The following is a 24,433-nucleotide window of genomic DNA, read 5'->3' as shown; positions in this document are numbered from 1 at the left end:
ATTTATCCACGAAATTCTTTAACATTATGAAAACAGATAAAGGAGAGTTAGTTTTGTGTAATATGTTATATAGAATAATTCACATTTTTATAGCCTTTTACAGTGTACAAAATGGTTTCCTCATTGAAGTAGGTAATACAAACATGCCTGTTTTACAAGTGAGGAAAGTTAAATGGCTTGACTATCATCATATAGTAAGTAAATGCTAGATCTGGGAGTCAAATTCAGATTTGTTGACTCTAACACGTATTCTTTCCATTATATCATACTGTTAATCACTATTTATCTGAGTTAACTTCTGAAATAAAAGAATGGCTAGTTTGGGGAGTGGACTAAATGATCTTTAAGGTCTCTTCCAGTTCTAAATCTATGAATTGGAGTTCAACAATCCTTTTTGGAAAGTCATTTCTTCATCTATTCATATCTATTCATCACATTGTAAAATGGAGTAAATGAACACTATGTTTAAAAAAAATAATTTGTATTAGAAACATTTAGGACTTTATGAAAAGTATTCTTTCAGGTGAAAATCATTATCAAAATATATGCTAATACAAAAAATTTTAAATGGTGTGAGTATAGATAACAAAAAACAATGCTAATTATTAAAAAGAGGAAAATTGATAGAATTAAAGATAAATATGTGGTTCCACTAATACCATATTTACATGTGGAAATTGCTTTGTAAATATTTTGAAACTATGAAACATGAGTTATCATTTATTACACATTTTGAGAAGAAAATATCAAGAAACTTTCCCATAAGTAATTATATATCAATTTTTTTCCTACTTCTAAATAGTAAGTTTGTTGCTAGTATATATGCTAGTTCCTCTATAAACATTTTAATTAATCTTTGTGAAGGAAAAGAGGAAAAAGTTAATTTAAGGAGTAGCTAAGTCAAATAGTAAAGACAACTGCTTGCAGCTGACATGTATATGGGCAGCCTTTCTCTTTATCTCTTTCTTTGTCTAAACTTTCCTAGATTACTGATGCAAGGTGATTGAAATCTCTAACAGACTTCTAAGCCAAATTGGGAGATACCAACCCGGGGGAGCTGGGGCTGAGTAATTGTTTAATGCTCATTCTCTTAGAATGAAAGAAATTTACAGCCCAAATAAAAAAACCCGATAAAAAAATTAAATTCTAAGGTTGACCATTTTTAGACAATCTCAAAAATTATCTATGGTGTAATGGATTGGGAGTCAGAAAGCCTAGGTTTGAATCCCAGCTCTGTTATTTCACTTTTCTGGAATTTAATTTTCTCTTCTTTAAATAAAGGGATCTGGCTAGATAATCTTTAAGATACCTGCTCTTAATTCCACTGCCTTCCCTCTGTTAATTATTTCCTATTTATTGTCTATATATTTTTGTTTGCATGTTGTTTCCTGTAAGACTGGAAGCTCTTTGAGGCCAGAGATTTTTTTTGGATTCTTTTTATATCTTCAGTGCTGATCATGTGCCTGGCATTCAGTAGATCCTTAATCAATGTTGACTGGTTGACTTATTTTCCTCCAGAAATACAAAGAAAACAGGCAAATCTGAAGAAAGATATTGTAGGAATTCAGATTCCAATTAACTCTGTCATGGATCAATCACTTTTCTTTGGCAAAGAGTGGTAAGAATCTAATGGATTAATAAGGGTCGATAATATTCACAAAAGGGTGTGGTAAGGAAGAGAAAACACAAACCCACCAGCTCATGATTCCTTCACTCTGTGAGTGAAAATATCAAAGGGGAAAAGGGGGTAAATCAGGTAACTAAATAAAGTAATTACATGAAGTAATTATAATTTTTATAAATGGAATCTAATAAATGGAATCTAAGAGATTGTCTTTAAAAACGTAATTCTTATCTAAGATAGAATTTATCACCTCTTCCTAGAATAGTCCTCTCAAAAGCTCCAGAAGACCTCTTACAAACTTTCTATTATTTTGTGCTCTCTCACATTGTAAAAATAGTAATAATAAACAATGATCACAGCTACAGGCACTGCACTAAGCACATTATAATTGTTATCTCTTTTGATCCTCACACCAATGCTGAAAGGTAAATGCCACTATCAATCCCATTTAACAAGCCAAGGAAACTGAGGCAAACAGGTCAACACAGCTAGTGTCTGAAGTTGGATTTGAATGCAGGTCTTCCTAAACTCCAATTTTATGAGCCAGCTAGCTGTTTCCTCCCAGTTCCTTTTGAACTTCTGTTAAGTAATCTTTTTTAGTTATGTTTAAAAAGAGGCAGCTGTAGTATAGCTGAGAGCTGGCCTTGGATGGCTTTCAGTTCTATCTGACACATTTGCTATGTGATTTAGGGCAAGTCATTTGTAATCCCTCAAGGCCCTGGGCATCTTTCTAAGACCACATTTTTTTCCAACACCATCATTTCCCCTTTTGGTCATTACTGCCAATCTGATGGTTTTAATTTGCATTTCTATTATTTTAGCAATTTAGAACTTTTTTTCATATCATTATTGATAGTTAACATTTTTTTAAAGAAATGCTTGTTTAAATCTTTTGACCATTTATTTATTGGTAAATAGGTCTTATTTTTACATATTTGAATTGGTTTCTTATATAGTTTGGTGAAATCTTGTTGTGCTACTGGGAGCCACCTGACTGGCTGCTGGAGATCCAACCCAGACCTGCAGAATGGATCTCCTTGTGTGAAAGGATGAGGCAAGGAGACTGAGAGGCAGTTGCTGTTCTCTAATCTCTTTGACTGAGCTGTTGCATTCTCTGACCTTTCTCCTCTTCCCTCTGCCTCCAATTTATCTCATTCCCAGTCCTCAACACCTGTGTCAGCAAAGGCTACCTTGCAACTCCTTCAGATGTTATGATTCACAGCTGTGGAGGTTCTCTGAGAATTGACTTTATCCCTTAACAAAATCAGTTATAATTATCCCCCCTCACCCACCAGTTTGTACCTTTCCTCCTAATTCTTCATTTTGTTTGTGCAAAAATTTCAATTCTGTGGAATTAAAAGGATCATTTTTAGCTAATGTCTGAGGCTGTGTTTAAACTCAGGTTTTCCTGACAATACAAATCTAACATTCTATCCTCTGTACTACCTAACTACTTATAACTAAATCATATATGTTTGCAGATTCTCACTGTATACAGTGCAAGATGTTGGTCTAAATCTGAAGCTTCTAAGACTGCTTTCCAACTCTGTTATTTCCAAACAACTATATCAAAATTGTTTTGACAACTTATATGTCTACCTGATTAACTGGGAAGATGGTGGTGCTCTTAATAACAATATGGAAGTTTAGAAGAGAAACAAAATTTTGGGAGTGTGAGTTCCATTGTAGATTTGATTTTGAGATACTATTGGATACCCAGTTTGAGATATGCAAGAGCCAGATGATACAAGAATAGCTCAAAAAAGTATGGCTAGCCTCTTTGTAGTGGCCAGAAACTGGAAACTACGTGGATGCCCATCAATTGGAGAATGGCTGAATAAATTGTGGTATATGAATGTTATAGAATACAATTGTTCTATAAGAAATGACCAATAGGATGATTTCAGAAAGGCCTGGAGAGACTTACATGAACTGATGCTGAGTGAAATGAGCAGGACCAGGAGATTGTTGTATACTTCAACAACAATACTATATAATGATCAATTCTGATGGATGTGGCCATTTTCAACAATGAGATGAACCAAATCAGTTCCAACAGAGCAATAATGAACTGAACCAGCTACACCCAGCAAAAGAACTCTGGGAGATGACTATGAACCACTACATAGAATTCCCAATCCCTCTATTTTTGTCCACTTGCATTTTGGATTTCCTTCACAGGCTAATTGTACACTATTTCAAAGTCCGATTCTTTTTGTTCAGCAAAACAACTGTTTGGTCATGTATACATATATTGTATTTAATTTATACTCTAACATATTTAACATGTATTGGTTGACCTGCCATCTGGGGGGGAGGGGAAAATTAGAACAAAAGGTTTGGCAATTGTCAATGTTGTAAAATTACCCATGCATATATCTGGTAAATAAAAACTATTAAAAAAAACAAAAACTATGGCCAGATCTAAAGGTGGAGTCTATTCCTGATGTTTTTGATTTGGAGAGTGTTAAACATCCTTGGATTAGGAATTCTGCCAGTGGTCCTTTGGAACTGGTGAGTTTCTTATTCACTCAAGTCTTGATTCATTCAAATGAGATAGAACTTTCAGTGACAGAAAATTCATTCCATTTAAAGTAGCCCACTCCATTTATGGGTTATACTAATTGAAAGAAGACTCTTCTTTAGAGTGAACCGACATCTTCCTCCCTGTTGTCTCCACTTGATATAAAGATTTACATAATAAAATTTCCTCCTTTAAAAACAGTAGGGCCAACATATTTGATTCTAATATTACTATCTTCAAAGGGGATGAGGAAACTAAAATAAGGTGAAATGAACAAGTAAACTAGATAAAAATTTGTTTCAAAACTTGAGCTGGAAATGACAATTTTAAGAGCATTCCTTAAGCTAATTGAAGGAATACCAAATACTGGGGAAAAGGCTAATATTATTACCTTGCCTCCCTGAGATAAAAACAAAACCATAACCAGACCACTAAAAATATCAAGATATCACTTCCTGAGTCTACTTCTCCATTTTAAAACGTAAGTTTAACCTACATACAGAATAAAAGGCACTATTGATAAACACAGAATTAGCTAAAAGTTGTAATAAATAGAATATATCCTTATTCTTCTTGTTGGTTGACTATTAAAAAGTGATTTGCTAGACATAAGCTTTTTCAAACAAGGTGTTTCCCAGGAATATGTCAATTCATACAATCTTCCTTGAAAAGCATAGAAAGTGATAACTTTAATGACTTTTTGATTAACAAGCAAGGAATAAAATGGGGTGTGTGTGTCTTCATTCAGCAACTATCAAGTGTGTTCTGGATACAAATCACTCTTAGGCATTTCTTAATATACACATTAGATAATCAACTGAAATTTATTAAATTTGTTCAAGGATCTATGCTACACACTGAGAATACAAGGAAAAAACGAAAGTTTCTGCCCTTTAGGAGCTTAGTCTATTGGCATAAGATATGTGAGTATACATATACATACATACCTACACAAATACAAGATACATTTTTGGGAAGGAAGGCCTTAGGCAGCTGTGGAAGTGAAGAAGCCTCAGACAGAAGATGGTATTTGAGCAGAGTTCTGAAGGAAACAAGAAATTCTAAGAGGGATAAATTAGGAAGGAATGCATTTTAGGTAAAGGATATGACCAGTATAAAAGCTTAGGACAAGATTAAGGTCTTAGTTGATAAGACATTATCAAAATTATGCAAGGAAGAGCTAATATTTGAGCTGGAATTTTAAGGGTTTCTAGGAATTCAATATATGAAAAAGGAAGAGGGCAAGATATTTACTTAAAGGACTCTAGTATTTAGAACCAAAAGGGATCTCATCTAGTCCATAATTTTGCAGATAAAGAAATTTAAGAGCCAGAAAGGGCAAAGAAAGCTTACTTGCCAGTAAGCTACTCAGAATTAAAATGTAGGTTCTGACCCCAAACCCAGTGCTCCAACATGCCACACTTCCTTTCCAAGTTTAGGAAACAATACAAAAGTATGGAGATAGGAGACATGCAAATATTTTCCAGGAACCAAGTAGTCCTAAAGATTCACAAAGCTTATATAAATAAGGGATATTTTGAGATAAGGACTGAAAGGGTAAAGAAGTCAAAATTTAAAGGACCTTAAATGTCAGGCAAATGAGTTTGGACTAAATTCTTAAAGATGAAGTGTAAACCTCTTTAAACAAAAGATCATCCAAATCAGACAAGAAGCCATGCATTTTTAACCCCAACTGCATCCTCAAAGGGGCCTACAATGGTTAGTATGATTAAAAAAGAAATATTTAATGATAAAAGCCAGATGAGACTTTTTGTTTTTCTCTATGGAAAAGAAAAGTTGATTGAAACTAGCTTGAGGAAAGCTGGGCAATGCTGGGATTTTCTTATGAGAGGTATTTAAAAAAAAAAAAAAAAAAAAAAAAAAAGGAAGTGGGCTTGGAATTAAAGTACTTGGGTTTGATTTCCAACCAGTTATTTTGGGGAAGTCAGAGTTCTCTGGGATGGATTAGATGATTTATATAGTCCTTACCAATTATAAATCTTATATCTAAACCTAATTTATCCATATTATTAAATCTTGGGTCAAGTGGTTTATAATCCAAATTCACTGGAGCTAATTTGTGCTACAAAGCCAATTAACTAACCATGATAACTCCTGTGTGGGGTAAGGGGCTGGACTGGACCCTAATTAAGTTATTTTATCTCTTAGAGCCTTAGGAAAACTCTAAAACTGCCAGTACAAGTGCTCCTGCAGTCAAATCTATGTGTATGTAGCTACTATGAGGGACAGGGAAAGGGGTATGCATTTTATGTATTAGTACACAAAAATGTTTTTTGTTTTAAGATAAGACTCACTCTTTTAATGTAGTTTTGAAAGTTGTTACAGGCCTATTGGGTATACAGTAAGCAGAGGTACATCTAAAGTATTAGAAGCAATTGAGGGACTCCAGAACAAGAAAAGTTTGAAAAAAGAAAGACCAGAAACTTCGTCACTTTATCTTCATATTCTGCTCTGGTAGACAGAATTCCTAATTTATGCTCCAGAGGAAAGGTGAGTTATGGCAAACTTCAGTGGAGGGGACCTAGCAATGAAATCAAGGATCCAAAATAACAAGTATAAGGAACTAAATCTCAAAGTTATTCCTCAAAGTAATTTCAAAAGTAAATTTGCCCAAACTAGACAACCATTAGTTAGCCACTGTTGGGGATGCAGTACCAACATTTTTGAGCTTTCCTTCTTCTAATTTCTTCCAATTTCCTAACTGCTTCAAGTATTTTGGATGTGCCTCTCCTTTTACTACACACCTAACAGTAAAGCCCATAACAACTTCCAAATTACACTCAAAGTTTAAGGGAGGACCTCTAACTTTTGGGGAGTACCCTGCTGTGGAAACACATAAAATGCATTCCTCCTTTTCCCCCATGATAATGATACAAGTATTCATAAAAACCCAAGCGGGCAATTTGGAGGGTTACAAAAACTATCTTCAACTATAGAGCTAACAACACCAGGCTTATCTGTGCAGTGGTTTTTCAGTTACATCCGACTCTGAGACCCCATTTGGCATCTTCTTGGAGTTAATGGAGTTTGCTATTTCCTTCTCCAAATGATTTTACACGTGATCAAACTGAGGCAGACAGGGTCACATAGAAGTCTTCCTGGCTCCAGACCTAGAGAACTGTAATCTCGGTTTGTCTTTTGACCTTGGGCTATAGTCTTTTAAGAAGCATAAAAGCACCAGCTACAAGCCTACTTTATAGAACAAATCATAAAGTCCGGGGGCTGAGATCGCTGGGACAGTGAAAGAAGGGTGACCCTATTAAAGTTAAAAGCACAACCCCCACAGCCGCCGTTCCCACGCAGCTCGGGCCACGGAGTTCCCCGATGCGGGCGCTGCTTCCTCGTGCTCTTTCCCTAGGCCCAATACAGATATGGGCCGGCCAGCTGCTCCAGCATCCGAGCAATGTACTAAAAGCAGGAGGAAAAGTCCAGCGGGAATGACCTCAGCTCTTGGAGAAAGGGGGCGCCACCGATCCCGAAGTGGGAAGGTGCGTGTGCTTTCGGGGAGGAGAGGGGGGAAGGAGAGGGGGGAAGAAGAGGCGGGAAGGAGTCTGGAGAAAAGTCCTCCACTTCCACTCCGCTCTCGCCCTCCTTTCCTGCACCGGGACAGCAGATGCTGGGTTCAGATCTTCGAGGACCAGCAGCAGCTCACGACCCCAGTTTTCTAAAGGTGGGGGGAAGACTCGGGGCGCTCAGGGCTGAGCTGGGTACCCGGGACCGGAGCGCGCTCCCCGCCCCACTGGCTCCTTTCTTTCTGGGCTGAGAAGTAGCCGGGGGGAAGGGTAAGAGGAGGGGGAAAGAGGAGGAGGGGGGCGGGGAGGCTCCTGTGCCCTCATAGCGGGAGGCCCATTTCCCCTCCCCTCCTTAGGAATCTGAGGCGCCCCTCCCGCCGAGAGCCGGGGCAAGAACAAGGGGAGGCGCCAACTCCGGGCAGGACAGGACGCGTCCCGGGAAGGTAAGAAGCGCGGGGCCGGGACGGGGGTGGGGCAGGCCAGCGTGGACGCTGATCGGGGCTCCTTTATGGAGGCGGGGAAGGCGGTGCTGGTCCTCCCCTCCATCCTTTTTTCAGGGGCGCGAGCCCAGTCCCGCCGAGCTGAGGCGGCGGCGGCGACGTAGAAGAGACGACAAGACCCACTCCGCCGCGACCGCGCTGGCCCCTGCCGGCCCCGCGCTACCCGTCCGGTCCGCACTAAAGGCAGCTTGGCTAGCGGGCCGGGGAACGTCGCCGCCGGCGTGCGCGAGCCCGCTCGATGGGAGGGGACGCGCGCGCACGCGCGTCACTGCGGTGCCAATCGCCATGAAACTCCAGGGACCGGGATGGGGGCGGGGCGGGGCGGGACGTGGGTGCGGACGCCGGGAATCTCCTTGATCTTCCACTGCTTCCCCCAGAGGGGCGGAGTCTAGGCTGATCTGGGACGGGATTGGCTTTGGGGCTTACTTAACGTCTAAGAATAGGGAGATTGACGTGGGGTTCCGCCCCTCCCCCGCCTGCTTCCTACCCCCCGGCATGTCCCTATGTTTTCCTTTCTCCAACCTCGAGCTCTGTTCAAGTTCAGGTCAGTGCCTCCGTTCCCCCCCCCAACATTCTTTTCTCCCTTCCCCCCGCTCCCGCCTCCCCTCCTTGTTTACACGTCTTCGGTTTAGAACTGTACCCGCGTGCCGTATTTGCTCTTTGCTGTGCTTTCTAAATACTTCTTCCATTGGTTCTGGCATCCAGTGACATTAGGGGAATAGTAAGAACAAGCTACTAAAAACTGATTTGAAACTGTGCAGAGAGAAAACCTAGGATGTCAAATGTTTTCTGCTATCCCACTCGGCCTGGAAGTGCAGAACTTCACGTCTGCAAACTTTCCAGGGGCCTGCCCCTTGCTTGCCCGGCCAGTTTTGGGGATGGGTTCAGTAAATGAACTGCGGCTTTTGTTGTTTGCAAAATTTTCTTTAAAAGTTAGAATGCTGTTCCAATTGGAGTGCAAGTTTGTAATCTTGAACTGTTTTGAAGCTACATTGTAATGCAAATCTTATTAACTTTAGTAATACAAAAGGCTTTTCTTTTTCTTAAAACTTCAATGTTATTACATTATTACAATTTTATTACATGTAATTTTATATGTAATATCATGAAAAGTATGTTGCAACTTTATTACATGTAATTTTATATGTAATACTATGAAAAGTATATTACAACTTTATTACATGTAATTTTATATGTAATACTATGAAAAGTATTACAACTTTATTACATGTAATTTTATTGTGTCTTTGTAATTGAGCTATCCTTTGAGCAGAATAATTTATGTAAATCTTAATTTAATTTGTTGTAAATAGTACCTCTTGTACTAGGGCAGCAATACCCTGGAGCACTATTTGCAATCTAGAGCTACTTCTTTACTTTATTCTTAGTAGGGAAGGTATAGAATGATGTGTAGTGGAATTATATAATTTAATTTTACTCTATATAGTACAATGTAATACTCAGAATATCCTACTCAGAAATCATATTTCTTGATAAAGAATAAAAGTTAAATACATCTCTGATTCTAAAGTCTTGAGTTTCAGCTGTGTGATGTCAGTTCTCACCTTTTGAAGGTGGCAAAGCAAGCCCCCTCCAAACATTTGTGAAAAATTTTGAAGTAAAAATGTTTTATGAAACATTTGAAGTGAAAATATTTGAAATAATAGTTTAGGCTCAATACCCTAAGTAAGAAAGAAAAGATTTTGCACATTAGAAGGAAGATACCTGAGCATCATGGGAAGTGGTTTTTAAAACTAAATGCCGTGCTCTGTAATTCATGGAAAATGTTCTCATGCTTCAGTAATTTTTTCCTGGAGGATAGAAGCTAGAGAAGGGCTTACCAGGCCTACTGTAGCAACTGTCACTGCTATCCATAGCATGGATTTTTAGATACTAGAACTCCAGTTATTCAGGGTGTAATAATTCAGCTTTGGCTCATACAATGAATTGGAAAGGACTGGGTAACTAGTTGACTTATACAGAAAGCAGGGATGGCATATTTGAAATGAAAAAGCATATTGGATCTGGAGTCAAATGGACTTGGATTAAGATCTCAGGCTTTACTGCTGAAACCCATCTGACTTTGAAAGTCACTTAACTCCCATAAATTCAGTTTACTCATTTGAAAAAAAAAATGAACGGATTAGACTAGATCAGTGGTCCTCAAACTTTTTAAATAGGGGGCCAGTTCACCGGCCCTCAGACTGTTGGAGGGGTGGACTATAGTAAAAACAAAAACTCACATTGTCTCCGATCCTCAGCCCATTTGCTATAACCCGTTGGGCTGCATAAAGGTCCTCAGCAGGCCGAAGTTTAAGAACCCCTGGACTAGATTATCTCCAAAGTCTCTTCTAGTTCTAAACCTGCAGTTCTTTATAAATTCTCAGAATAAACTATTGGAAACAAACTGCTGCACTTTAAATACTAACTTGAATAATGGTAGAGATTATTTCCTTCTCTTTCAGATTACTTTTAAATGTACGTTTTGGACATTACAAATATTTGGGTAACTAGTGAGGTTTATATATAGAAGGAGAAAAAACTTCACTAGATTTGAAATTCAATAGGGGAAGAACTAATCATTACTTGTCTTGATATTGGTGTTTTATTGATATTTATAAATTTCTTTTAAAAGTGTCATCCATAGATAGAAGCAGAGGAGCTATGTACCAAGCCATAATTCAATTCATAATTAAGGCTGCTTAGATTGGAATATTCTAACAGAATGAAAAATTTTGGCAGTAAATTGTATTTGTCACATCAGTTGGGTTTCTCAAATATTAAAAAACTATTGGTCTACATCAATCAGGTTAGAGGACATATAGACCCGTTTGTTCACATCCCTCAGAAGAATATGGTCTGTTTTTTATTTCATCACCTCTCTAAAATTAAAATGGCCCCAGATATATATATTTTAACTCACTAGGTTTTACTGGAGTTTCATGACTACAAATCATTAAAGAATCCAGGAAAGGGGAGATTTGATACCAGGAAGGGAGTTAGCAAAGTTGCTGACAGCAAGAGTTAGTTTTAGAGGCTGAAAATAGACTGCCACATGAGACTGACTTCAGAAGAGTAGTTATCTTGCCATTTCTGCAAGGGAGAGTCAATTTCCTTGGCTGTAAGACTGCCATGATCCTGTTAGCATTCATTAGTCAGAAAGAGCAGGTGTCTAGTTCACATGGTTAAACCATTAATGTGAAAATCTTGTGTCCAGGAGTTTGAAAGTATGATAGTATTTTTCCATGTTAATTCAGTATTGGAATGTATCTTTAACATGTCTTTAATCTTAAATAAAGGGTCACCTAATAAGTACATGTTGTCCAAGATTTTTAGTGGGAAAAAGTGCTAGTACTTCGTGTTTAAGAAAGAAGGCTAGGTTATGATTATATTGTAACACTGCACACACATATAAAGGCAACTGCCTCTCAGTCTCCTTGTATCATCCTCCTCCTCTTGATGAGATATTTGGGAACCTCAAAATGATGAGGTAAAAAACTGATGATGAGATATATACCTCAATAGGATTAACTGAGGTCTAGTGGCGGGATTCGGGGTACAGGGAGTCACATGGAGCTCCCCTGCAACCCCCTTAGGATTCGGCGCAAGGATACAAAGTTAAATCAGGTCTAGTGGCGGCGAGAGTCTCCTGTAAATGAATTTACAGGCCGAAAACCTAGATGGGTAAAAGATGTTTATTGCCAGGTTTGGAAGCAAGGTTAAGGTCTGGTTAGTAAAAGACATTAAATAGAGGAAGATACATCCCAAAGGGCGGCGGTGACAGAGAATCTCTGATGCAAGCATCTTGGCTGGCATCTTTCAAATCTCTGACCAAAGATGATTCTAGCTTTGCTGTTTTTATCTACTTGAAGAAGCAATGGGCAGAGCTCAGGTTAATTCCTTGAAGGCCAGATTTTTGGCTGGCTTTATCCAAGCCAGCTCAGATCTGGTGGGGGGGCTGGGTACAAGCCCAAACTAGTTTGACCAGATCTTGTATCAAAGGGGGCTGAAAACCCAAACCAACGGGGGGCTGGGTACAGCCCAAACTGGCTCAGATACGGATCTTTTCCCCTAGGAATATCTTGTCCCAAAGGTAGATCAGACAAGGAATCTTAAAGGGGCTAAGCCCACAACACTCGCACATGAAGAGATCCATTCTATAGATCTGCGTTAGACCTCCAGCAGCCACTGGCAGGTGGCTCCCATATCACAACATATTTACATATATGTATATCATATTGAAATAGATATATATTTCACTAATCTAGTAAATACAACCAAAGGCTACCTAACAAATAGGAGGTAGTCAATATTTAGAAAATGAATGAATATGCAAATTATTCAGCAAAGATCTGTTGCATTTAGGAACCTTACTAATGTTGTAAATTTTAATGCTGTTCTGGCTGAAGTTAGGTAGTAAACTTCTTCCAGTGGTCAATTTTCCCTAAAACACAAAGGAGATTTGAAAAAGGGAAGTCTTCCAAATCTGGAGCACATGGTCACATTAAGGGAATCTCATCAGTCAGAGGAAGGTCAGACAAATTGTTTAGTGAACTAAACAATCCTAGCACCCTGGAGAGGTACTGAGATTCCAGAAGCCCTTGTTCTATTGTGACTGACAGGCTGGAAGCCAACTATACCAGCCTTCCCCAGGGAGTATATCAGTGTGTTGCTGCCGTTTGGCAAGTTTGAGCCTGGTGTCTGAATTATCCCACCAAAGCCCCAACTATCCCAGAAAGACAGGAGAACCCCTTCCAATCCCGGTTTCTCTTATTTTTCGACCTAAAGTTATATACCCAAGGTACTGCTGTGAGTTAGAGGTGAGCTGGTGACTTTGTTCTAGCTGTGTATTATCTGGGGCTTAATGGGATGCATTCCCTGGGGAGAGAATCATCCTGCCCCTCTAGCTTTCAGCAAACTGGAGATTACAAACCCCATTAAATCTTTTGGCTATGTCCTGTCATTCAAGTGAGGGGGGGTCTCTTACTATTGTGGGTTAAAATCTTAACCCTTCCCCCTTTGCTTGGGAAAAGAAGGAGTTGGAGGCTTGCTCAAGGGAAGAATGGCTTTCCTCCTACCTTATCACAATTTTGAGCTCTTCTGGTTATCTTCCATTTATAGCTTATCTTTCAAGGCTAACTTTTGACTTACTCATCTCATTGAAGGCTGCCAAAGTTTATTCTGTCTGCTTCTCTTACAGTATTCAAATTTTCTCTTGAACAAAGTATCCTGTTATAGATTGCCCCTCTTTTTTGTAGGGGTCTCATCTGATATTAGGTCATTGTTGTATCTTTTCCCTTTATCCCACAATATCTCTGTTTTCCTTATATTTAGAGCTTCTCTCCAAGTTCTATACTTTCCAAAAGGAATTGGGAGATTTTAAAAGTGGAACCTGAATTCTAGGTTCTTTTGAGCTGGTTCAAAGTTTGGTTGCATTTCATCTTATTTTCTTGCAAGGATAAGAATAGCTCTGTGATTTCATTGCTGTAGGGAACTTGAAAGTGAAGAAATCCCTTCAATCAGTGAGTGGACACTTTCTGTACAACTTTATAGTCTTGTAAAATTGCCACGAACAATGAGAAGGTCATTAATTTACCCTGAGTCACGTAGTCAAAGTCAGGACTTTATGGCTTCAAGTATTGCTCTCTTTACTACAACATGCTTGCCCTATTTTCTTTTACCTTTAGAATTTGATGATGGTATTGCTGATGGTTTTATGTCAATGTCAGAAAAGACTCTAATTAGTTGCCTTGTTCATACTACGAACCTTTAAAGGCAGTGTGATGTAATACATTGGTGTCAAACTTAAGTATAAACAGGAGCCATTAAACCATAAATAAGGATCTCTGCAGGCTGCATATTGAATTAGTTTTGAAATGTAACAATATGTTTGTTCCATTTTTATCTATTTTAGCAAATATTTCCCAATAACATTTTAACCTGGCTTATCCCTCATTTAGGAGCACTGTGGGCAGCTGTGTGTTTGCCACTTTTGGTATAATAGTGTGTTGCATTTGTAGTGAGAAAAACCTGTATTCAAAATCTGGCTTAATCCACTCACTGCTTACTAAGTCACTTAATTCTCTGAGCTTGACCTTCTTTATCTGCAAAGTGGGAATAACATCTCCTTCTATTTTTGAGAGCTTGCCTTTGTGAAGTTGGTCTAAAGCCAGGAAGACCTTGCTTCCACCATTAGGCAAGTCATTTAACCTTGCTGGTCACTATGCTAAATACCAGGGATACAAAAGAAAGCAAAAATGTGGTTTCAGGAACCTTGAATTATAATGGAGAGACATTATACCATCTTGTGTACGTACAGAAGATATATATGGAAGATAATCTTAGAGGGAAAGGGCTAAGAATGGAAGAGAATGGGGAATCCTGAACATGATGGGACTTAAGCTGAATCTTGAAGGAAGCCAGGAAGCTGGAAATCAATTAAGGAGGGAAGTACTAGGGCAAATGCATTGTCTGGAGATGGAATATTAAAGAGCAGCTGGATCCACTTGCTCTGCCTCTCCCTCCTCTCAAATGATAACCTGGTCTCCACCCCTCTCTGGTTCCCTCTGCTCTGATAGAGTAACTCTTGTCTTATCCTTTAGGGACCCAGGCTTCCCTTCCATTGCCCTTCCTGTTCCTTAGTTAGGCTACTTCACAACTCTCCCCCCTTTTCTGCTTTTAGGTGGCCTTCCCTCGGGGACCTTACTAGAATTTAGAATTCTTGAGGGCCAACGACTATATCTATCCCTAGCCCTTTCTGCTGAACCTAGCTTATGGCTAGCATTTAATAAATGATCTATCAGCCTCTCTGTCTACCTACCTACCAATCTATCAATTATAGAATATTTGAAGGGGAATAAAATGTAAGAAAATCACAAAATCAGGAAGGAACCATATTGTAAAAGGCTTGAAGCCAGATTTTGAATGCAGGTTTTTCTCACTACAAATGCAACACTCTATTATACCAAAAGTGGCAAACACACAGCTGCCCACAGTGCTCCTAAATGAGGGATTTTTTATATTTGACTTGGAGGTAATAGAGCATCTCTGAGATTAATTTTGTTTGGGAGACAGGGGAAGATGACGGGGTTAGACCTGTGTTTTAGGAAATCGCTGATACCTGAATCAATGATGGATTAATGTGTGTCGAGGCTTGAGGCAGTGAGAGCAATTCTATTAGGTGAGAGGTGATGAGAGCCTGTATGTACTAGGGTGATGACTGTGAGAATAGGAACAGGGATCTATACAAGAGGCATTGTGGAGGTAAAACTGACAAGAACTGATAACAGATTGAATATATGGGGTGAGTGCAAGTGAGATCACTCAACACTGAGGTTATGAACCTGAGTGGCTTCAAGGATGATAGTGCCATCAATAATAATGGAAAATTAAGGAGGACAGTTTTAGGGGAAAGAGAATGACTTCTGTTTGGATTTGTTTGGGGTTAGAAATGCCTGAGGGACATCCAGTTTGAAATTTCCTAGAGGATTTTAGTGATCCTGGGAGTAAAACTCAGTAGGGAAATTAATTCTGGATATATAGATCTGGGAATCATTTGCATAATAATGTCAGTTGAAGTCCAGAGAGCCAGTGAGATCACCAAGAGAGAGAATCCTGAAATGAATGAGAAAGCCTAGTAGTGAGGCTTGAGGAATACCCATTCTTAGTGCTTATGAGTTGAAAAAATAACTTGCAAAGAAGATTGAGAAAGGAGTTGTCTGACACGTGAGAGGAGAACCAGGAAAGAGTAGGATCATGAAAACCTAAAAAGAGAGAGTATCTGGGAGAGAAGGTGATTGACAGTAAGAGAGTCTGCTGAGAAGTCAAGAAGGATGAAGTTCAAGCCAGGACATTAAATTCGGCAATTATGAGATCACTGATTACTTGGGAAAAAAAGTTTCAGTGGAATGATGAGGTGGAAGACATTGCCAAAGATTTAGAGGTAGATAATAGAATAGTAAATGGGAGCACCTGTTGTAGATTTTTCTTAAGAGGAAGAAAAGATAGAGAATGAGTGCAGTTGACTAATCAAGTGAGTTTTTTTTTTTTTTCAGGGTTTTTTTAGATTAAATGAGAATGGGCATATTGGTAGGCATCTGGGAAGGATCCAATTGGTAGAGAAAAATTAAAGATGTATAAGAGGTGGGGAGGGAGAGGGAAGGGAGAAAGAGGGAAGAAAATGGAGGATGGGGGAGGGAGAAAGAAGAAGGGAAAGATAGGGACAGGAAATAAGAAGAAAAAGGGAAGGAGTAATAAAAGGAGAGAAAGACAGAGAGAGAGAGAGAGGAGAGAAGAGAGAGGGAAAGAAGGAAAGAAGGAGGGAGGAAGGGAGAAACAGAGAGAGAGAGAGAGAGAGAGAGAGAGAGAGAGAGAGAGAGAGAGAGAGAGAGAGAGAGAGAGAGAGAGAGAGAGAGAGAGAGAGAGAGAGAGAGAGAGAGAGAGAGAGAGAGAGAGAGATGGTAGGGCATCAAAAGTGCATGTGAAGATATTTACCTTGGCAAAGGAAATGGTTATCCTTTTATGCAAGACAAGGAATCTGAGGTCTTATATCACCTAGTTCCAATCTGTATTTGTCATTGCAATCTCACACTATGCATACTGTACTTTATATATTCTAGATTCCAGCTGAACTGGACTCTGCTCTCCCCAATTTTTGTTTTGCTTTCTTTCTCCCTATTTCTTTGCAGCATAGCATAGAAGTATAAGCCTAGGGTTTAGAGTTATAAAGATCAGGGTTTCCCAGCTTCAGCCTTTTACCTTTGTGATCAGCCACAATTCCCTTAACCTTTCTGAATTTCCTTTCTTTAAAACAAGGCTAATAATACCTCTGTTCTTTCCAGACAGGCTTGTTGGGGTTGGGGGAGATTGATTAGAAGATCTCTAAGTTTCCTTTTAGTTCTAACAGATTATGTCACTTTATGTTTCTTTTTAAGTTCCTTTTGCTCTTCAGAATATATTATTCCATTGCCTTTTGTAGTTTTTGGAGGGTACAGAATAGTTTTGGGTTATTTGCACTTCCTTTATATTGAAGAATTTTCTACTGATTGCTGATAAAATTTGTCATTTGTCATGTCTTAATTTGCAGCATATGTTTTTATTTTGTTTTTGAGAGGTGATCTTTGAATTCTTTTGATTAAGTTTCATTTCTGAATTCAAAAGACCTGATCAGTTTTCTCTTGCATCATGGACTTTTGACTTCTTATATTCTTCTGGGAAACCTTTGATCCTTAAGTTGTTTCTACCCATTCTGTCTCTGAGATCAATGTTTTGCTTGTTAAGATATAATAATCTTTTTATTATTTTTTTTCTTGCATCATCTTTCACTTAAGCATAGGTGAGTTGTTTTCTATTTTTTTTTTTTTTTTTTTTTAAGATTCACCACCTTAGATTAAAAATTTTCTGTACTGGCAATTATTTCTACTATGCAGGCCACAAATTGTGTCTTCATGATTCTTATTTTTCTCTTGAGCTATTCAGGAAAATCTTGCTGCTGTTCCATGTTCTCTTGGAAATCCACAAAATTTTCTCCCTCCTCAGATTTGATTCATTTTTCTTTAATTGAAATATTTATTCAGAAATATTTGGACTTGTTTAGGTGTCCTGGATTTTGTCTTACTTTTATATTATTAATTTCTTACCTGTTAATCTATCTGTGCTCAAAGTATTTGAGTTTTCTTCTTCCTGAAAGCTATGGTAATTTCAGTCTTTTGTTCCCTTTAATTCCCCTATTACTTATGTTCTGACTCATTCCCTTTTGATGGTAGATCCACTAGGGGCTGAACTTGAAAGCTGTCTGTTTCTTCCCTTGCAAGGGAATTCTGTTTTGTTTTGTTTTGTTTTTACCAGTCTCAGTTCCTATTCCCCAGGGGACTTCCAGGGAGACAAAACTGGCCTTTAATAGATTCCAGTCCCCCTTCTTTCAGGCGTATTGTCCTTATTCTCTTCTCCCTGTTGATGCCATACTCCAGGTTTCTCTCTTAGTTCTCATGCTGAACACTGCTACTCTAGGCAAAAGGAAGCTTCCACTTTCCTTCCACTTTCCATCTCCCGTTACTGGGAAGGGAAAGAAGTTAAGAGGAAGTTTGAACATCAGAGTTAAATTCTGTTCTTGTTACCACAGAATGGTGGGGTGAGGGAATGGGCAGAGACTAGGAATTGTATCAAGGGAATTGCTGAATGGGAAGCTAGGTGATGCTGGGGATAGAGTGCCCTCCTAGATTCAGGAGAACTCGTCTTCCTGAGTTTAAATCCAGCTTCATTTACTAGCTGCATGACTCTGGGCAAGTCACTTAATCCTGTTTGCCTCAGTTTGTCATTTGTAAAATAAGCTGGAGAAGGAATTTACAAACTATTCTAGTATCTTTGCCAAGAAAACTCAAAGTGGGTCACTAAGAATTGGACAATACCCAAATGACTGAACAGCAACAGTTGCTGAGTGAAACCCACACCACAAACCTACCAGCCGTCTTGTGCAGTCCTATCATAATATAAGGGCTAAGAAGAAAGAGAAGGTGTTGGAGTATGTTAGGGGTATGGAATAACCTTCACCGCTGCTGATTCATTAAGATTATCTTGTTAAGAGTTCTTGGTGTTTTGAGTTATGGAGTCAACTTTAATTTCTTTATCTCTTACATATAATTAATATTTTGGAGAGTTTTAAGAGGTTGTAAGGATTAGAGAAAATGTTTAGTTTTTGTCTTGGTGATCCCATGGCCTAGAAGGTCCTGTCTCATAATTTTAATGGATGTGGGTGATCTCCTTTTCCCCCACATTGAGACACAGCCTTAGTTACCCATAGCCATTTGATCCAGGCCAGAAGGATTATCAAAGAATTTGACCTGCTGTTTATTCAATGTATTATTTACTTCAAAAAGGAAAGATTAGCTAGAGTGCTAGACTCAGATTCAGGAAGATCTGGCTTTAAGATCCTCCTCCTCTTCCTGTATATACAGGCTCTGTGACCCTAGACATGTCCCCGTATCCTAGGCAACTCCTTTCAGACTAAAATTGCAGAGCAGGAGCCAGTCTTTTTTCTTTTGTTTTGTTTTGTTTTTAAACCAATGAAACCCTCACTCTGGCCAAAAAGAAAAAGGAGAGATTATTTGGCAGCTTCCCTGTTGTGAGCCCCAATGGCCTGGCTCTGTCAGTTGCAGGACTTAAAGAACAGCCTATTTTATTTAGGGCTGTGATTCTCCTTGCCCACCCTCTCACACACCAGTGGGACAGGAGTGTACCTGAGAAAAGTATGTTAAGAAAAGGAAATATATGAGATTGGGGAGGGGGCTCTGTCCCTCAAAGCAAGGGTAAATTGGGTTTTACACTATTGGAGCACAGCACTGCTGGGTTCAGGAAGACAACCAAAGTAGTAATTATCATTTAAAAGATTGTTCTAATTGGATGTTTGTATAATCCTTTTTGGTGGAAATCCAAGTAGTCATTGAATCTTTCGAGTGGGACCTCTAGAACCAGAGATCAGATGCTTCTTCTTATACACAACATCCAGAGGCCCTGTTCAAAGAATAGATAGGCTTTGGCCAACATATCTCATAGTTGGCTTTTGTGTTGCACTGCCAATATCAGGCCCACTTTCATCATTAGTAGTTTGTTATTATATAGATTTGGATCAGATGAGAAAGCAGATGTGAAAATGCTTCATGAAGCATAATCACTTTCCTGCTCTACCAGGCTGTGGGTCAAATCATGTTTCCCAGAACAAAATCACTTTTTGCAGTAAGCTCCTGATGTAACATTTAGAGATTAAACTATAACTTATATATATTGAATGACATGGTATTCTGTTTAGCAAATAACTCATTTAAAAATTATAGATTACTTTTAGGCTGTCATGTTAGAGAGCTACTCCTATGGCATTAGCATCATAAAGGGCATTTGTTAAGTATCCCTGGGAGTTAGAGGCACTTGTACTAGATTTGGTAGGGTAAAGTGGTAGCACTTCCAATCTTATTAATTAAAATTTCATTCTTCCCTTCCCCCTTGTGTAAAGAGTTTCTTTTGCTCTATTTGAAAATAGTGGTTAGGCAAGCTGTCTATGAAACTGCAGTACTTCTGAATTATTTTTGCTTAAAATGAATCAGAGAAAGGGATAATTTTGTGCCATTCTAGTATGACAAATTAACTGTTGCTTATTTATTTCATATCATCTATCAAATTAGAATCATACATTCAGAGCTCAACTTTAGAGGTCATCTAGCAGCTAAGTGGTATACTGGGCCTAGACCTGAGCTTAAAAATGGCCTCTCTCTCTGTCTTTGTCTCTATCTCCATCTCTGTTTCTTTCCCTTTTCCTCTCTCTCAGTCTCTGTCTGTTTCTCTGTGCATCTGTCTCTTTGTGTCTCTTTCTCTTTCACTCTCACTCTCTCTCACTTCCTCTGTCTCTCTCACACACACTTAGCTTCTACCACTAAGTTAGCATAAATTATCAATTAATACAATTCTTGGTATGCAAAATTAGTGTCCAGTTCTGAAATATTTAACTAGAAAATATTTAGAATAACCAAATTCTTTTTTTCTTTTTCTCTAGTAAAAATGCTCTATGTATAGAATCATAGTGCCGTTGAATTTTGGGAAGGGAAGGAATCAAAGAAGACAGGGATCTATAATTTGGAAGGAACCTTCAAGACCAATTAGTTTTGGTTAAGAGTATGCAGATTTTTTGGGTACTTAAACTCATTATGTAACTGATATTGTGCCAAAATTTTTGGCAAGGAAATGTCTTCTGAGCAAAAAATTTGAAAAATTGTGTCTTGTGAGAAAAAATTTGAGAACCTCTAGATCTGAAATTACTGATGATGAAACTAAACATCTCGTCTAACCTAGAGTATGATGATAAAGAGTCCCTAGCTTAGAGTCAAAAGCTTTGTTTTTGCAATATCTGGGCTCTGATATTACTGGTAGTGTAACATTGGACAAGTCATCCAGCTTCTTTGGTGATCACTTTCCTCATCTGCATAACAGGGATCACAAGATTTTATACTCTCTATCTTAGAGGGCTTTTGCAAAGAATATACTTTGTAAATATGTTTTGTGATTATGATTGTTATTATTATGAAAAGCATTATGTAAATTGAAAAAAAAGTAACACCCTAACCCAATTTAACAAATGTTTATTATTCAACAAAAGCATTTATATCATGTTTTAATCATGTACTTATTTTAAATATGATGAAATTAGTGGGTGAAAAATCAACGCATCCACCTGCCGTTGTTACTGAGACAATGTTACTGGACATGACTTTGCTTATGTGCACCTGTGAAACTAGAATTGCTCTAGGATTGTGAAAATTACAGTAGAGAATTGTGATAAGCTAGAATTGTTCTAGGATTGTGAAAAGTTCAATTGAGAATTGTGATAAGCTAGAATTGTTCTAGGATTGTGACAAGTGCAACAGAAAAGTGTAAGAAACTAGAATTGGTCTAGAATTGTGATAAATGTAACTAGAATTGTGACAACCTACCTCACTGATATTTAATTGTTAACTAGAATTGTGATGTTTTACCTTGTTGACTTCCCACCTCCGTGTTGACATCCTACCTCATTGGCATCCAACCTCTTTGGTTTATTATCTCGAGTATGACTTTGATGAATGGGTTGAACACTTGGGCCACTGTTGAGCCTGGTTCTCATTGTCATACCTCTGTTTACTGATCTGCTGCTTTGTACCTCCTTGGGCATAACACTCTGTCATTTCATGGATCAAGTGAACTAGAGCTGGTGCTAAAAGCTTGGTGAGATGTGCGGTTCCCGCAAAACAAGAGAAGGGAATTGTAAGGGCCCTTTAAATGGGTGCCACAGTGCATCGGGAGATTGAGTGGTTTGGAAGTAATTTCTATGGATATTAGGACTGCCTTGTAGGTGGGATCCTGTCCATTTTGAGATAGCTTCGTAATGGGTGACTCTCTCGCTGATTGGCTGTGTGTGTGACCTCATAGGCCCTATGTAAGCCCACTGCAGGCAGCAGTAGCTCTCTTTAACCTGGCGCTCTTCACCCTGGCTTCCTAGCCTGGGTGGCCAAGCCGAGATGGATAGCCAAAAGAGGTAAGGGTTTTGGTAGTGAACTCGTGGGTCTTCTGACCAGGTGTTCACTCAGGAACCAACAAGTCAGGGCATCAGTCAGGGCATTATGTAAGTAGGTATAATAAAGGCTTTTAAGATTACACGTGGCTGTTCTTGAGTGCGCTACCGGTTATTAAGCTATAGATTCAAGAGATCATGGCCAGAGACCTTTGAAGGCCTCAGAGGAGGCGAGCCGGGTAGAGTTCACACTGCAGAGGACAGTGGTCAAAGGTACTCTGGTGGGTCTAGGACAGACTAGTAATAGTAACTGCCAGGAGAGCACGTTACAATTTTTATTATAAAATAAAATTATATATCATATGTTATAAAATATAAATTATATTAGATTATACAATAATAAAATATAATATAAATAAAAATATTATAAAAATAAAAAACCCTCATGAAGTATACTACCTATGATTTTATGATTATTATTTCATTAGTGTAGGGCATGCTTGGTGAGAAACTTTCTCCATGGAAGATCAGTAGCTTCTCTGCATCTCATAAGTCTCAGAAAGTTTCATGGGACACGGTTAAAAGGGCCTTGCCAGGGTCATACAACTAGGATGTGCTGAGACAGTGCTTAGTCTCACAGTTTCCTGACTTCAAGACTGTTCTCTATCTACTGTGTCTGGTTGCCTCTTCCTGCACACTTAAAACAACCACTACCACAACAAAACAATTACTTATCTGACACTTTTTGGTTTTGCATTGTTCACATTTCCCAATATGCCCCTTCCTCCTCCCTTCCCATCTTTTATAACAAAGAAGAAAAACAACAAATTGGGAAAACTAAGTAGAACTTCAAAAGCCTGACTTGATATACAACATTCCATATCATAATTTGTGCCATTTTCTTTGTAAAAAAAAAAAAAAACAAAAAAACAAAAAAAAACCTTGAAAATGACTTGGAGCATAGCTTTTTATTTGCAGATATAGGAGCCTTAAAAGCAGTATCAAATGAGATAATAAATAACTCAGATACCCTGGTTTTACTAAACACTTTGAAAACCCAAGGATGGTTTAATAGCCGAACTTACATACTTTAAGAGTCTATGATTTTATCATTGAGGATGCACCCTTCATTGAGGTAAATGGTAACCTTTCTATGTTTTATTCAGGAATTTAGCTGAGGTAATTTCTTCACCCTGTGACCAGAATAATAACTCCAAAGTTAACTATACTGAACTCCAGACAACAGAAATAAGTTGGCATTTGCCTTTCCAGCCTAGTGGGACCTGCCAGATCTTGGCAAAGTTTTTGCAAACTGACACCCATGGAGGGGTCAGAATTGGATTTTAGCAGCAGCTAAGATGTAAACTCAAAATATAATAAAACTTGTAAGCAAAACTTAGATTTTTTTTGTATTAAAATACCTAACTTCCTTCAAAATGTAATGTAATTTATACATATCTTTGATGCTCATTTATTCTGAGAACTTCCCTGGAACTTTTGTTAAAGTGATGTAACTATTTTGAGGTTTTTGTCGTTTGTGAAGTTTTTAATTTTTTTGCTTGTGTAGTAGTTGGTAGTCCTGGCTAATGCTTTAATTTTAGTAAGTGGAGCTGCAATATGACCTTGTAAATATAGCTTTCCCCAATTCATGATGCTTTGTTGAAATTGTGAAACTGTTCTTTTCTACTCTAACAGTATTTTCAACCACATTAACCTTGATCAGGAAGACAACTTCCCAAGGGCAGAGAAGGAACAAGACCACGAATGGATAGAGAGTAGGCTCTAAGGTTTTAAAAGTATTCAGGTATGTACTTCATTATCAGTATTCACTATTAAATAATTTATTTGGAATCTATCTTTAAAACTTGCTAGAATGTTGAAAGATGAATAATTGATAAAATAACAAGCTGTCACCAATTCCTAGGAAATCACCAACTTCCTAAGGAAGTTTAAGGATGCTTGGGGCAGCTAGATGACCCAGGGGATAAAATGTCAGGTCTGGAATCAGGAATTCAGCCTTAAACACTTACTGCTAAGTGATTCTGGGCCGTTCACTTATCCTGTTTGTCTCAGTTTCCTCATCTGTAAAGTGGAGATAATAATAGTTCCTACCTTGCAAGAGTCTCTGTCAGGATCAAATGAAATAATAAATTGTAAAGTACTTAGTGCAGTGCCTGACACATAATAGGAACTCTATAAATGTTAGCTATTATTATTCAT

At 38.4% G+C, this 24,433-nt stretch overlaps 1 protein-coding gene across 1 annotated transcript in view; it reads left to right on the top strand.

Moving 5' to 3' along the window:
* The first annotated feature begins 7,626 nt into the window (after positions 1–7,626).
* Positions 7,627–24,433, top strand: part of LOC141564870 (RCC1 and BTB domain-containing protein 2-like) — a 75,888-nt gene continuing 59,081 nt past the window's right edge. Inside the window, 2 exon segments of the mRNA XM_074307715.1 lie at positions 7,627–7,839; positions 8,038–8,124. Coding sequence (XP_074163816.1) covers positions 7,783–7,839; positions 8,038–8,124 — 144 coding nt within the window. The 5' untranslated portion in view covers positions 7,627–7,782.

Source organism: Sminthopsis crassicaudata, chromosome 3 (assembly GCF_048593235.1).
Source record: "Sminthopsis crassicaudata isolate SCR6 chromosome 3, ASM4859323v1, whole genome shotgun sequence".
Taxonomy (NCBI): Eukaryota; Metazoa; Chordata; class Mammalia; order Dasyuromorphia; family Dasyuridae; genus Sminthopsis; species Sminthopsis crassicaudata.
The sequence above is the reverse complement of the archived record's forward strand: the minus strand, read 5'-3'. Positions and strand labels throughout refer to the sequence as shown.